This window comes from Scyliorhinus torazame, chromosome 8 (genome assembly GCF_047496885.1).
Source record: "Scyliorhinus torazame isolate Kashiwa2021f chromosome 8, sScyTor2.1, whole genome shotgun sequence".
In the NCBI taxonomy this organism is placed as follows: domain Eukaryota; kingdom Metazoa; phylum Chordata; class Chondrichthyes; order Carcharhiniformes; family Scyliorhinidae; genus Scyliorhinus; species Scyliorhinus torazame.
The window spans coordinates 28644504-28660601 of NC_092714.1; the positions used below are offsets into that span (position 1 = coordinate 28644504).

The 16098-nt window shown below is 40.8% G+C and overlaps 1 protein-coding gene across 5 annotated transcripts in view; it reads left to right on the forward strand.

Annotated features, from left to right (window-relative positions):
- Positions 1-15570, forward strand: part of LOC140427708 (dual specificity tyrosine-phosphorylation-regulated kinase 1A) — a 168821-nt gene extending 153251 nt beyond the window's left edge. For 3 of the 5 annotated variants that reach the window (XM_072513232.1, XM_072513231.1, XM_072513233.1), the window contains exons 8-12: positions 739-885; positions 2133-2312; positions 8057-8363; positions 10605-10729; positions 11636-15570. In XM_072513232.1, the coding sequence (XP_072369333.1) occupies positions 739-885; positions 2133-2312; positions 8057-8363; positions 10605-10729; positions 11636-12247 (1371 nt within the window). In that variant the 3' untranslated portion in view covers positions 12248-15570. The remainder of the gene's footprint in view (positions 1-738; positions 886-2132; positions 2313-8056; positions 8364-10604; positions 10730-11635) is intronic. The other 2 variants (XM_072513235.1, XM_072513236.1) reach the window with 2 other exon arrangements.
- The last annotated feature ends 528 nt before the right edge of the window (positions 15571-16098 follow it).

Consider the following 16098-nt stretch of genomic DNA (forward strand, 5'->3'; position numbering starts at 1 on the left):
GTAGGTCACTAATTGGTTGGAAAAAAATCCTGGACCCACTGCATGAGTTTTTCTCCCTCAGAGCCCCTTAAATTGTTTGAATCCCAATTGGGATAGTTAAAGTTGTTGTCTTAAATATTGTTTAGAAATATTAGAGCAAACATTGTTGACGCGTTTTACATTAGTACATGTAGAAAGACATTGGAAACATTTTGTGCAGAGAAAAAGGTTGAAATGTTGGGAGAGGTGGGATTTTCCGGCTATTCTCATCAGCGGAATCTTTCAGTCCCACTGATGGCGAACCCCCACCATGGATTCCATGGGGAATCACATTATTGACAGCGGTGAGACCAGAAGAAAATCTACCCCCTCCCCCCCACGTTGTCAGTCTAAATGTTTCTAAGAACCTTCTACTATGTGAATTTTATTGCATAAAATAAAACTTATTTTGCTTTAGGTTCAGTTCTAAATGTGGATGTGTCACAAATCACTGACAAATATTAACACTAAATTATCAATTTTCCATCCTGTTTTTAACTTTTGCAAAATTAAACCCTTTATTTTTCTACCAATTTTGCTCACATTTACTTGTTGAGTAAATGTGAAGAACTAATCTTATGATAAATGGAAAAAGATTACTTGATTTTAAATGGTGCTCAGTTTTGAACAAGGCTCTGTATACAGTTTCGACAGGTAACAAGTAATGAATTGTAATGACTTTCAGTAGCTCTGGTATTAACTGGTACTTTTATATTATAGATATACCAGTATATTCAGAGTCGTTTTTACCGTTCACCAGAGGTGCTGCTGGGAATGCCCTATGACCTAGCTATTGACATGTGGTCACTAGGTTGTATTCTGGTGGAGATGCACACCGGAGAGCCACTCTTCAGTGGAGCTAATGAGGTAGGTGAATGTTTTCTAACAAATTTGAAATGTGTTAACTGGAACAGATACTTCTGCTGAAAAGGCAAATACTGGGTGTGTTCTGTAGTGTGAAATGTTCAGAAGATCCAATATCACTGTTTGCTTTTGAATCGATTATAATCTGTAAAATACTGTGGATTTTACTTGAAAGTATAGACTTTACAGTCTATCTTAAACCTACATGAATCCTTAGATATGATGAGCAGAATTGATAAGACCCATGAAGTCAAAACGGCATAATAGGATGTTGGCTCATCAAGTTCACGCAGGCTTTTAGTAGAACAGTCCAGTCAGTCCCATTCCTCTGCTCTATCCTTTGAAGCTTTGCAAGTTTATTTCCCTCAAGTGCCCATCCAGTTTCCTTTTGAAATCATTCACCTGTTTCAATCATAATTGCTAAAAGATCTACTTAAGAGTACTTTTCATCTTGGGTATTTCATAGGTACTTGAAAGCCAAAACCCTTGACTTGGGATGCTGAAATATTAGGTAATCACTGTCAGTCTTGATGTGTTTTGGAAACCTGACTTTTCATTATCGGTTCTACAGTAATTGTAACTAGAAGGACAAAAAAAAATCAATTTATTTATCAAACACAAATGAAAATATTGTGAACTGTCAAGAAATTGCCTGTACTTTGTAATGGGACTTTTAAATTATTTAATTTTGTTAATTATAATTGTTAAAATGCTAGAGAATTGGATTTTGGATGGGGTTGAAATTGCAGGTATACCTGATTATTTTTGTCAGTATGCAAATTGGACCTTTTTCTGTTCATTTCTGTTTTTTCACATCACATTGAAATGTTTGCTTACATATTTATTCTCAATTAATTTTTTGTGAGAAAGCTCGGTATCTGGTTAAAAGTTTGTCAATATATATATGCTCACTGTTGGGCTCACTATAAATTTGTATTTAAGTTGCTTTTGTAAAATGTTGACTGGATATAAGTTAATGCTGATCAGTAACTCTGTAATTCCACTTCAGCTGAATATTTGTAAACAAAGACAACGTTCCAGAGATTAATTTGGCGTTAGTAGTGGCGTGTTCACAGAACATTCATTATGCACTTTCCACCGAGGATCATAATTTATCTTCTCTGGTCAAGTGAAGATAGGTTGAAGAAAATCTAGGCATTTGTTACAAGAAGATCTCTGTAGCTTGTCCATGTATGACATGGTGTATGTTTCTTGATTTTACCATCCCTATTCTCTAAATTGTTCTTTAGGTGGACCAGATGAATAAAATTGTAGAAGTTCTGGGAATCCCCCCATCTCACATTTTAGATCAGGCTCCCAAAGCAAGGAAATTCTTTGAAAAGTTGCCTGATGCCTCATGGACAGTGAAGAAGACCAAAGATGGCAAGAGGGTGAATATCAAGAGTAACATAAAAAAAATTGGAAACACAGTAAGGACTTGAATTTATTTGAAATATAATTTATTGTCATATGCAATAGTTTACTAGAGTTTTAAAATTTTGCTCTACGATATCTGCATCCTTTTGCTAGGAGGGTACAGTGATCAGAATTGTTGATCACCAGTAATGATGTTTCCAGAACTGGTTTAACAACAGTCCAAAAATTTATAGTGCCAGTTATGTGAATATTTGTATTTAATTTCATTACTTATGGTTTCTAAATATATTTCAGCAAAATGAATATTCTTGTATCCCAGTAAGTCTGCCGATTTGCAGATCCAAGATTTGCAACAAAGATATTTTAGATAATGCTTGACGCTTATTAACTAACGCCTAGCCTCCGCCACAAGCACAGATTTTTTAAAAACTTAGATGTTCAAATACATATGAAAGATGAGGTATTTTTCTGGCAGTAGATTAAAATTCACGTTTTTTGAGAAAGTTTAGAGGTCTATTTGCATGTCGTATTTTTGTCACGTTTGCACTGCTGTAGAGATAGCAGTATGATGGGGACTTGTACCACTGGTGCCTGCCGATTTTATAACCGCCCATGTGAGTTGTCCACCCAAGTATAAAACTGGATGGCAATGGTGGAGTGATTGTCATGATTTTTTGCCCACATTGCATTAGCAATGCTTATGCTCGTAATATTGGTATAGTAGCCTGATGTGGAGATGCCGGCATCGGACTGGATAGAGCACAGTAAGAAGTCTTGCAACACCAGGTTAAAGTCCAACAGGTTTGTTTCAAACACTAGCTTTCGGAGCACTGCTCCTTCCTCAGGTGAATGAAGAGGTATGTTCCAGAAACACATATATAGACAAATTCAGAGATGCAAGACAATGCTTAGAATGCAAGCATTTGCAGTCAATTAAGTGTTTACAGATCCAGATATAGGGGTAACCCCAGGTTAAAGAGGTGTGAATTGTCTCAAGCCAGGACAGTTGGTAGGATTTCGCAAGCCCAGGCCACATGGTGGGGGATGAATGTAATGCGACATGAATCCCAGGTCCCGGTTGAGGCCGCACTCGTGTGCGGAACTTGGCTATAAGTTTCTGCTGGGCGATTCTGCGTTGTCGCGCGTCCTGAAGGCCACCTTGGAGAACGCTTACCCGGAGATCAGAGGCTGAATGCCCTTGACTGCTGAAGTGTTCCGCGACTGGAAGGGAACATTCCTGCCTGGTGATTGTCACACGATGTCCGTTCATTCGTTGTCGCAGCGTCTGCATGGTCTTGCCAACGTACCACGCTTCGGGACATCCTTTCCTGCAGAGTATGAGGTAGACAACGTTGGCCGAGTCGCACGTGTATGTACCACGCACCAGGTGGGCGATGATCTGGCACGTCTTGCAGAAATTGCCATGGCAGGGTTGTGTGGTGTCGTGGTCGCTGTTCTGAAGGCTGGGTAGTTTGCTGCAAACAATGGTTTGTTTGAGATTGCGTGGTTGTTTGAAGGCAAGTAGTGGGGTGTGGGGATGACCTTGGAAAGATGCTCATCTTCATCGATGACGTGTTGAAGGCTGCGAAGTAGATGTTGTAGTTTCTCCGCTCCAGGAAAGTACTGGACGACGAAGGGTACTCTGTCGGTTGTGTCCCGTGTTTGTCTTCTGAGGAGGTTTGTGCGTTTTTTTGCTGTGGCGCATTGGAACTGTCGATTGATGAGTCGAGCGCCATATCCCGTTCGTACGAGGGCATCTGTAGGTGTCTGTTACGCTCCTCCTCGTCTGAGAAGATCCTGTGTATACGGAGGGCTTGTCCATAGGGGATGGCTTCTTTAATGTGTTTAGGGTGGAAGCTAGAGAAGTGGAGCATTATGAGGTTATCCGTGGGTTTGCGGTAAAGCAAAGTGGTGAGGTGACCGTCCTTGATGGAGATGAGTGTGTCCAAGAATGCAACTGATTTTGGAGAGTAGTCCATGGTGAGTCTGATGGTGGGATGGAACTTATTGATGTCATTGTGTAGTCGTTTCAGTGATTCTTCGCTGTAGGTCCAAAGGAAATAAATGTCATCGATGTATCTGGTGTATAACGTCGTTTGAAGGTCCTGTGCGGTGAGGCGGTCTTGTTGAAACTTGTGCATGAAGATGTTGGCATATTGAAGTGCGTATTTGGTCCCCATGGCTGTTCTGTGCGTCTGGATGAAGAACTTGTTGTCGAAGGTGAAGACGTTGTGATCCAGAATGAAGCGGATGAGTTGCAGAATTGCCTCTGGAGATTGGCAGTTGTCGGTGTTGAGTACTGAGGCTGTTGCAGCAATGCCGTCGTCATGAGGGATGCTGGTGTAGAGTGCCGAGACGTCCATTGTGACAAGGAATGTTCCTGGTTCAACTGATCTATGGGTGCTGAGTTTCTGTAGGAAGTATGTTGTGTCGCGACAGTAGCTGGCCGTACCTTGTACGATGGGTTTCAAGATGCCCTTGATGTAGCTATGAGAGGTTCTCGCACAGGGTCCCATTGCCTGAAACGATAGGATGGCCTGGTGTGTTGGCCTTGTGTATTTTCAGGAGGCGATAGAGATGGGATAAGAGCACGTAGGGTGCTCTGAAGGTCTGGATCCAAGGTCTTGATCAGTCTGTTGAGTTGGCGGATGTGTTCCTTGGTAGGATCTGCGGGTAACTGTCTGTAGTGTTCCTGGTTGTTGAGTTGTGGGTACGCTTCTTTGCAGTAGTCTGTTCTGTTCAGTATGACGGTGGCCCCTCCTTTGCTGGTTTGATGACGGTGTCGCGGTTGGTCTTGAGAGCACTGATGGTGTTGCGTTGTGCTTGGGTGACGTTCGGGGCTATCTTGTGAATGCGACTGATGAATCTGGCATTGACGCGACTCCTGATGGCTTGAGCATACATGTCAAGTCTAGGGCAGCGGCCTTCCGGAGGGATCCAATTCGACTCTTTCCTCTTCGGTTGCTGCACCGCAGATCTCTCGGTCTGCTGTTTCAGTTCATTGGTCGTCTCCTTGGGTTCGCTGTCGGCCTCTTGGGGTCTGTGGAAGAATTCCCGGAGCCTCATTTGCCTGATGAATTCCTCCGTGTCTGCCGTGAGACTGATGGGGTCCATTTTGGTGGTGTTGCAGAAATTGAGCCCTCTGCTGAGGACTTTGATTTCGTCCGGTTGAAGGGTGTAGTTCCGGCAAGTTGACAATAGATTTCCCTGTATTGTTTTCTACTGTGGTACCGGGGAGGCTTGGTTGCTGCTGGTGGTGATGCCGAGTTTCTCAAGCTTCCTGTTCTTGGTGTGCATATAGGTGGCATAGTATCGTTGTCTCATCTGTTTGGCGATGTTCCGCAGCTGGTCTGCTGCGTCCTGAGAGCAAGTTGAGAATATGGCCTCTATCTTGGTTTCCAGGTTGCGTCGTCTGCTGTAGAGCTGGCGTACGAGGTGGTTGAGGAGTGTGAGAGAGGTGCGACGGCAGAGTCTCTCAGCGTAGTCTGTGTTGTAGGTCGACTTGAGTGGGTTTGTGATCTGTAGCCCTTTCGGGATCTTGTCTACTTTCTTGTATCTTTGTAGAATCTTAATGTCAGTGTCTATATGCGTGATCTTCCTGGAGACCCTCTCCACTTTGAGCCGGCAGTTTGCGGTGTCGATGGTAGCCATGATGTGGAGATCATGGTATAGTAGAGAATGGAATGCATGCACAAAATGTAAATGATGAGATTGGTGTCAAAAGGGAATGCATTTGCAGCTGACGGCATGAAAACAAAAGCTGAAACTCTAGTTTGAAAATTTTATTCTTTGGGGCTACTGAAGTACAGCGACAATGGCAATTTTCTGCTGTTCGCCATCCTATGGTGAGCACTTGGATGCTGGCAAGAATATTACAAGCAACATGCTGAAAATATCAAAATGAGGCAGTTCTCAAGAATTTCATTGTAATCAGCAGCAGGCCAACTTAATGCCAGTGATCTTGTAAGTAAAACTGACAACTGAATGTAGCTATGGTTGCAGCGAGATCTTCACAGTAATTCTAGTTCAGCTGCATTTTATACTTTTCATAAATGTTAATGATGTGATTTGTAAATTCTTCAAAGAGAACATTACTGGAAGAAATTTTTGTTCCGATATGTGTTTTTTCTAAGAGAAAGGGGGAAATAATGATTAAAGCAATGACTATTGCTGATTGGGAAAGATCTGGTTATCCCTTGCTGTAAGCCTACTAAAGATTTTACCTTATTGACTGGGTAGTCTAGTGGAAATTCTGCCTGATTGACTACAACTAGGAACACGTACTGTGTTTACTTATGCAGTCTAGCGATGAATAACTCATTGTAGTTATCATGGCTTCGCTGATATTTTAGAGGCAGCACCACCGTGTCCATATGCAGCAAGACCTGAACAATATTCAGACATAACATCCGCACCACACAAGTGCCAGGCAAGTGCCTTGGCATTCAATGACATTACCATTGCTGAATCCCCCCCGCAGCTGACATCCTGAGAGGTACCATTGACCAAAAACTGAACTGGACCAGCCACATCAAAAACAGGAAATTCTGCAGAGAGTAACTCACCACCTGATTCCCCAAAGTCTTTCCACCATCTACAAGTCAGGAGTGTGAAGGGATTCTCCCCACTTGCCTAAAAGAGTGCAGCTCCAACAACACTCCGAGACGCCACACCATCCAGCCAAAAACAGCCTGCTTGATTGGCAACCCATCCACTACTTACTTTGAACATTCACTCCCTCCACAACCAAAGCACAGTGGCAACAGTGTGTACCATCTACAAGGTGCACTGCAAAAACTCACCAATGCTTCTTCAAGAACACCTTCCAAAGCCATAACTGTGACCACCTGGGAGCATCACCATCTTTAAGTTGACTTCCAAGCCCCACACCATCCTGACCTGGAACTATCTTTTTGTTCATGCACTGTCATTGTTTCTCGAGTGCAATTAGGGATGGACAATAAATGCTGGCCTAACCAGCGACTCCCACATCCTGTGAACAAATAATTTTTTAAAAAATCAACAGTGTAAAGACCGATGTTTTAGTGGAGTTCAGTTGGTCCAGAATTGACTTTGCCATTTGTTATTCTCGTTGAGCTGTATACATCTATATTTCCCTTCCATTTAGAGATTCCTCTTCAAGTTGTTTTAACCCCTGAGTTTGTTTTCAAGATGCTTTTATTTATGTATGGATAGGTGGAAAGTGAACATTACTGATGAATTTGGTCATTGGCTAGGCCAGCATTTATTGCCCATCGCCAATTCCCCTTGAGAAGGTGAAAATTTATTACCGTTCTTTAATTGATAGGATTTTTGACGTTATTCTGATTTATAAATTGGGTCAATTGTCTGTACACCAAATGGCTGCAATCTTAGTTTGTGATCTGCTTTTAGGTTTCTGCCAGCACTGCTGCATAGTCAGCTGTTAAGTGCAAGATGTCAGTGTGCCAAGCAGATTCTAAGCTTTTTGGATTTTAACCTTTTTTTCCCCTGAAACCATTCTTCCTCTTGGCAATAATTTAATGTTTATTGCCTTCCTACGAACAACATGGCACAAATCTGCAACTTGTCACATGCACAGTTACAATTATAAATCCATCCTTCCAAATTTGGAGCATCAAGTTTGTTGCATGGTCCATAATGAAGTTTAATCCTGATTGAGGTGCTGATGACTTGCAGAAGCCCTCCAGAATTCAGCTTCCATTGATTTATACAGGTGTGTGTATAAAGTATCTGTCTGAATGCAATGTTTCATTAGTGAAGAAGTATTTATCTCAATTTATACCTTTTATTGTAGGAATATAAGCCACCTGGAAGCCGGAAACTTCACAATATCCTCGGAGTAGAAACCGGTGGTCCTGGTGGACGCCGAGCTGGAGAATCAGGCCACACTGTAGCGGATTATCTGAAGTTTAAGGATCTGATTTTGAGGATGCTGGACTATGATCCTAAGACAAGGATAGCACCCTATTATGCACTGCAACACAGCTTTTTCAAAAAGACAGCAGATGAAGGGACAAACACAAGTAATAGTGTATCTACAAGTCCTGCCATGGAACAGTCACAGTCTACAGGCACCTCTTCTAGCACATCTTCGAGCTCAGGTACGCATCTACAAAAAAAATTACACGTTGCAAAATACTTCAGTGTTTCCATTGCAGGCAATCTAAATTGCTTGAAAGAATGATCATTCATGGATGAATGTTTAAGGTGAGGACTACTAGCACTGGAGAATGGATATTTTGTCTCACTTTTGGAGGTCCATTGTTGAATGTGGAAGCAGCCAGATACAAAATGTAGATTGCTCAGTTCAGAAGAGCATCCATATGACAATTGATGCTTTAAAAAATATTACCTTTAAACAGTGTAATTTTTTTTGAGATTAAGTCTTAGGCGCAATTCCAAACCATTGTTTGAGTGAAATTGTTGGTTTGCCAGATGGAGACAGTTTGCACAGTTTGCGCAAACCTCCTTTGTGTTTTGACCTGATAATCCTAATAAGGAAAGAGGAAATTGTACCCTGTTTCCAAAATGAATGTGGACTATTTTTCTAACTCTAGAAATGGGGTTTGTATTGGTTATTTAACATTTTATAAAAGATGATGAGAACAAATGCACACAACTGCACAGCTGAGAAATTCAAGATTAAATCTAATTCTAACCTAATTGGTAAATTGTTACAGTACATATATGAAATTTCTATTTCCACACATGCAGGTCATGGTAAATACAATACCACATTTCAACAAATGAGGGCGAATTGTCGAGCTCATCTGATTAGCAGAATTCTCAAATTTCAGAATTACCTTTTTCTTCAATATAAAAGGGAAAATTTCAGATGCATGCAGGCTCTGTCATGATATGAATTTCAGCAGAGCATATTATATTTCCCAAGAGCAAAAATATACATGTTGGGTATAAAAGAAAGATTTGCTCAGTTATATAATTTGCTCATGCTGTTCGGACGTTGTTTGTGTATGTTTAAAGTTGAAGTGACAGGGCCTCTTCCTCGAATGGGAATATTCCAAGAAGTCCAAGCTAAAATATTTTTATTAGCAGTATTAAGTTGGAAGTTGGGGTGACACAATGGTTAGCACCGCTGCCTCACAGCACCAGGGACCGGGATTTGATTCCGGCCTTGGTGACTGTGTGGAGTTTATACGTTCTCCAAATGTAGTTATGGGTTACCTCCGGGTGCTCCAGTTTCCCTCCCCACAGTCCAAAGATATTCAGATTAGGTGGATTGGCCGTGATCAGTGCACAAGGGTAGGGCCGAGGAGTGGGCCTTTGTAGAACATAGAACGATACAGCGCAGTACAGGCCCTTCGGCCCACGATTTTGCACCGAGACAAAAGCCATCTAACCTACACTATAGAACATAGAACGATACAGCGCAGTACAGGAATGCTCTTTTGGAGGGTCGCTGCAGACTTGATGGGCCAAATATCCTCCTTCACTGTAGGGTTCTATGAATTCCAGTATTATTACTTTATTCTATCTCTGTTACTGAATCCTACCATACCCAGATGGAAGGAGGCAAAAAAACACTCTCAAAAGAATGCAAATCTGGAAAGGCTGGGTACTGCTTCCTTTGATGCTCCTTTGTATGATTCAAATGCATACAGATAAGTTTTTAATTCTAATTTTTGTTCTGTAAACATCAATTTTCTGATCACCAGCAATCTTATAGACCTGGTCTCCAACTCTGCTAGGATACTGGGCCATAAGCTCTCCATATAAAATGAGAGCATATTTGGAATAGTTTAACTTCCGCATGGACTTGCATCCTCCTTTAAACTTGTTTTGCATATTAAATGTGCACATGCACGTTTTTGAATTTATTCCAAACCAGTGACATATTTTGGTGCAGAGATGAGAATAAACAAACTGAGCATCATTTGTTTGGTTAATGACGTGAAGTCTGTCTCTTTCTGTGTTACTGCTTTGTAACTCATTGCAAATCGTGCATTGTCCTGTGTTTAATCTGAACACGTGACATGCTAAAACAGTAAATGCTTTGCTAACTGTAGAGTATTTTGTCTAGTACTAGACACTTTTTGATACAATTCTAAAGCTAATAATATTAACAGTTTTTAATGGAGAGTTTGCAGTGTTTTGCCAAATGTTGCTGTACGTTTCAAGGATATACACAATTTCAGTTGATTTGACGTAATTCCAAAACACTGTCATGATTTCCCTTTTATTTCCTGCCTTCTCCCCACCTTCTTCTTCCCCACCCTCTTCACCAATCTTGCTCTTCAACCCCCTCCCACACACCACACAAGTAATACTTTGTTTTTGTGTTCAATTTTTATGAAACACATACTAATGCTCATATTTAACAGGTGGCTCTTCTGGGACAAGTAATAGTGGAAGGGCAAGGTCAGACCCAACGCATCAGCATCGACATAGTGGTGGGCATTACAGCGGAGCTGTCCAGGCCATGGACTGCGAGACACACAGCCCACAGGTGAGCTCTGTGTTTGGAAAAAAAAAAGCCTCCAGTGCTCCCTTCACATCTCTGTGGTTGCAGGTTTGAGTTCAACAAAGTCTGACACTCAATTCTGTCAGCCACATATGTGATTGGATTCATCAGTCCTTTGTTGTTGGATGGGAATTTTCCAGACTAGCAACATATTGTATTCTGTATTTCAATGAGAAATAAAATTAACATCTGCATCATCCATAGTAAACATGCCTTCTGGCACATTGTCATTAGCAAAAGTGGCCATGGAAAAGTTTGCAGCCAATATTCCTAAGCCAAAGAAGTATTTGTAGAAGCAAGCAGACTTTAAGTGAGGTGGGTGGAGTGTGGTGACATTGTTCAGGGATGGAAACACTTTGGGACAAATTGTCTGCAATCTCATTTAATTATTTCTAGTGTGTAAAGGAATGCGATTCTAAGATTTTTATTTTGCCCTTCCTGTTTCAAAGACATTTTGCCCATTCATGCATGATTTTATTTTTAACAACTATATATTCTTGTCCCAAAGTTCTCTTAAGCCATTCTGTGATCCATCACTACATGAAACACTATTCAATTTTGCTATTAACAGCAACCTGTCCATGTTGTTTGTATTTTTGTGGCTGGTAAATACTTTGTTTTTAAAATCTGATCTAGTCAAACCATGTTGTGGTTTATGGTTTTACAGGTATGTATTATACTACTATCACATGGGTATTAATAATAGCATTACTTTCAGAATGAAATGCTAATTTATTTAAAACTTGTTTATGCTCGAGTACCTACTATTAGTTCCTCTGATATTTTTGAACTATGATTTTAAAGTAAAATTGATATTTTGTTTCAAAGTTAGCTTATAAGTTTTGATATAATGTGAAATAATTAACTTTTTACCATATATTTTCAAAATAGGTTCGACAGCAGTATCCTGTGGCATTGGGATGGACACCTGGTGATGCCACGACACAGATCTCAGTTGAAACTCATCCAGTTCAAGAGACAACGTTCCACATTGTTCCCCAACAGCAGAGTGCATTACACCACCATCACTCTAACAGCTCCCATCACCACCTCCACCATCATCACCACCATCACCATGGACAAGCCATGAGCACCCGGAACAGGCCACGAGCTTATAACTCGCCAACAAATGGCTCTGCTGCCCAGGACTCGATGGAAGTGGGACATAGCCACCACTCCATGACGTCCTTGTCTTCCTCAAACTCCTCTTCATCCACCTCTTCTTCATCCGTTTCTGGCTCTCAAGCTTATCACAACCGGCCTGTTGTTGCCAATACTTTGGACTTTACTCAGAATGGCACTGTGGACATTAATTTGGGTACGTACACCAATCCCCGCCAAGAGACGGGAGTGTCCGGCCCGCAAGTGTACCAATTCTCAGCAACAGCAGGTCCTCCCCATTACATGACAGAAGGGCATTTGTCAACGCGGCAAGGAATGGATAGAGAGGAGTCTCCGATGGTAGGTGTTTGCGTTCAGCAGAGTCCCGTCGCAAGCTCATGACTACGTTGAGACGGAGTTTGTTTTTGTTTGTGTGTCTTCAAGGTGGGGTTTTAACAAAAAAAAGTGCATTGAAAACAGTGCTGCTTTGGAACAAAGGAAACAGGATGGACAGGTCAAGAGCGCAGAGCTAATTATATTTTTTAATTGAAAAGGAATTTGCTAATGGACTGTGGAGTGAAAGTGCTTAAGACTGGATTCATGCCCAGAAACCACCTTACACTTCATGTTATGGGTCACTCTGAAGTGTAGCCTCACCTTACGCTACAATTCTCTTTCACAGCATCCTGCCACTTGTGTTAGCATACGTCGGCATGGGTGAAGTAGCAGCATTAGTTTTAAAGCCACCTGGAAAAAAGGAGAAATGGAACTGCAGATTGTTTTTATGAATGATCAACACTCTTCAGTCTTTCCTGACCTATTTTGTGTCAGCTTTCTTTAAAAAAAAAAAAAAAGTCCCCAAATACCAGAACATCCTAACACGGTCCTGTGATGTGCTGCAGAACAGGAGTGCTTGATGAAGTGGAGCTTGCTGCCATCAGAGCAGTGTATGAACTGAGAGGACACTGTAAATTAAATTTCAAAAGCACATCTGGCATGCTGAGTGAGTGGTGGTTAGTAAAACAACCTTGTTCTAATCATACAGGAACTTTGGAGGTTTTTTTTTGGCCCTCATCGGTTGAATCATTCGAAGGCTCAGAGTAGCGATTGAATGTTAATTTTGATCCGGTCATTGAGATGCAGTGAGTGGCAATCATCTGGTCATTTTTGACCTACTGCTTTCATTTTTCTGAGCGGCAGTCAGATATCCTTGGCCTTTCGATTTTGGACATTGACTGAAAAATCGTTTTAAAAGAGGCTTATCATTTAACATGCCATTGTGCAGAGGTCATTGAACTTTCAGATAGTCCTTAATTTTTGAAAAAGCAAGCATGGGTAATTAATGAGGCCTTTGTTGGAGAATAAAACTGACCCTGTCCCACCTTTTCTCTCTTTGCCCTTCTTCCCCTCCCCACCCCCACCAGTTGCAGGGATTGAAGAGGTCATGTGTGTCATAAAAGTTACTTCCTCTGTTATAGGTCACAGAAGTAGCAATCTCAATTTGCTGGAATAACTATAACTGTCCTTTCTTGGACTCTTTTCTCTCCCTCCCCCACCCCACCCTAAAATTGCTTTCCCTTCAGCACGACAACTACTTCTGCGCAAAGACAACTCCTGTTCATTGTGAACATTTTTAAAATGCAGAATTTTATGTGACTGCTCTCGCCTCACGATTATGCTGTGAATTTTACAAGAATTTATTTTCCTTTTTTGATAATTTATTGTACCAAAGCTGTTTTTATAGCACATAGATGTCTGTAACCAATAATGTAGCAGTTCTGCACTTTTGACAAGGTATATTTAGATCATTTTTTCCTTTTTAAATGTTAATTATAATTATGGCTATACCTATTGCTTAACAAAACTGGAACTGATAGCTTTATGCAGTACTTTCACAACCTAAATATGTTGTAATCTCATTTTACTGTCTTTTTCACCCCAAAAGGGATTCTTTTAAAACCTGAGGAATAGTTTCTGATTTTATGCAAGTCCAGTTATTAGATGTTTGTTTGGCAGGTCTCGGGACCTCAAGTATCCATCGATACAGACCAGCTAATTAGGTGAGGTCTAGTTCACGTACATAGGTGGGAAGGACCAACCCTTCACAATGCAGTTGGTGTAGAACGATCAATCTAGTTTTGTGCTAATACCCATATATTTTAATGGACCATTCTGTGTATTGCGCATGCTAAATAAGAGACTCATCTGTAAAAACGTGTTGATGGTACAAACTCACCTGAGCCAAAATAAGCCATTTTTTTAATTTAAAAGGGCACATAAATCTGTGGACAGAAATTGCAGTGTAACTGCAACTGTGTGATAAATGCAACCTCTTAATAAAACTTGAAGACACAATGTTATTAACAAGGCTAGCCTAACTTGGGGTTTGTTTTAATGTATATAAGCAGTGATTATAAGACCTGCCATCAGAATTTATTAATAGATTGATTATTGGTCTCTGCAACTGGTCCTCATAAGCTGATAATTCTCCTGTTGGTCTGTAATCTGAAATTGATCTCTATAATTAATAAATGGATCAATGGCCATACTATCTGATTCAACTGGATCAGTACCAGGTGGGTAAAAAATAGTCCACTTTCAGTCTGCGCTAGTGTTGGTAGGCTATGAAATTTGAATCCATTTTCACCGATCGCCAAGCACTAATACCTGGCCTGTGCCCAGTGATCATCGTTCAGAAGAGTCCAGTCAGTGGCTTTGACTTCAGTGTCAGTTGATCATTGACTGTAGATGTTTTTCTGGACAATTATATATGGTATGATTTCACTCAAATCAACTTTAATGGTACAGCATTTTACTCCAAATATTATAAAACTGCAGCAAGCAGTAAGAATCTAAGTGATGTAGCACAGCTCTTATTCACTCACTGCTGTGGTTGTAGATCTGTCCTTGAATGTTGGGAAGTGGAGTCCAGAGTGAAGGGACATTGAATTCTGCCCTCAATAGGGCTGCTATTTAATTTTTTGAGGGAGTTGATGACTAATACTTGCTGCTGGCCTGTTAAGATGCTTGCATCTCCATCGGCACAAGCCCCAGAGATCAAAATCCTACTGATTTTGAACCTCAAGGCCAGAGAAGTACAGTGTACTGTCATGGGTGCAATGTTGGATCTTAGCTAGGATCCTGGATATTAAATAGCAATGATCAATACTGACACACTCTGTACCTAAGTTAGGAGGAGTGCTTAATGCAGTATCATCAGCTATTAATCTAATAAATGCCAAATACAAATAGCTATTATGAGAGATCTGTTTCTAAATGAAAAACTAGTCAGATTCGTTTCTGAATCTTATCAGTTAACATCTGTATTACAACCAGTCACTTAATGTGCACACTTTTTTTCCTTGTGTGTGTGCCTCTTGTCTTGTGTCTGCGTATGTTTCATTCGTATCTTGGCACTGCCTTGCTCTAGGCACTCTCATCTCAGCATGTGCTCTTGCTTGCGTCTCTCCTTTTCTCTCCTGTTTCGCCTCAATTTACAGTCCAGTTTTGTTTGCTTGACTACACAGTTTGGTTACAGGACTTCTGACTGTGCATTGTAAACCATAAACAGCATGGAAAAAGGTTAAGTACCTGTGTCCAGAGATTGTAAGACCTAGTCAAGACTTGCTGTGTATATTGTAATATGTTAAATGACAAAAGACAAGCCCTTTGTATTATAGTCATGCAGTCTTATGTATGATAAATAATTGAACAATTGGTCCTCATACTGTCCTTTTTGTGTGTGTTTTATTTCTAAGTGTTCAAAAGTCTGAAGAGCCCACAAAACAAATGTCTCATCTCAACTTCTTTGATTAAAACACTATCAAAAACACAAATGTACCAAACAAAACATAGTAAGGATCATTAAAGATATTGGGACAATATGTCATTAAATTCACGGAAACCGAATACTATATGCTTGAATGATTCATCCGTGACATGAAATCTTATATTTTCTTGATTTTACTCCCTTTATCTTCTTTGGTTAGCAGCCATTTTCTCCTCTTGTTCCCAAGTAATAGATAGCTGTTAACAGTGGTATGGATGGAGCCCTCTGGTTTATATGTCTTCTTATTGCCATTATGTCTATCAGATTACCCAAATTTTGAGAATGTATAATGAAGCATCTGGCTTTACATTCCCACTTGCTCTCCTCCCCCCCCCCCCCCCCCCCCCCCCCCCCCCCCCCCCCGCATCCCCAACAAGAAAGTCATTTATTGTAAAAGTGGTGCATCATAACAAATACATTATAC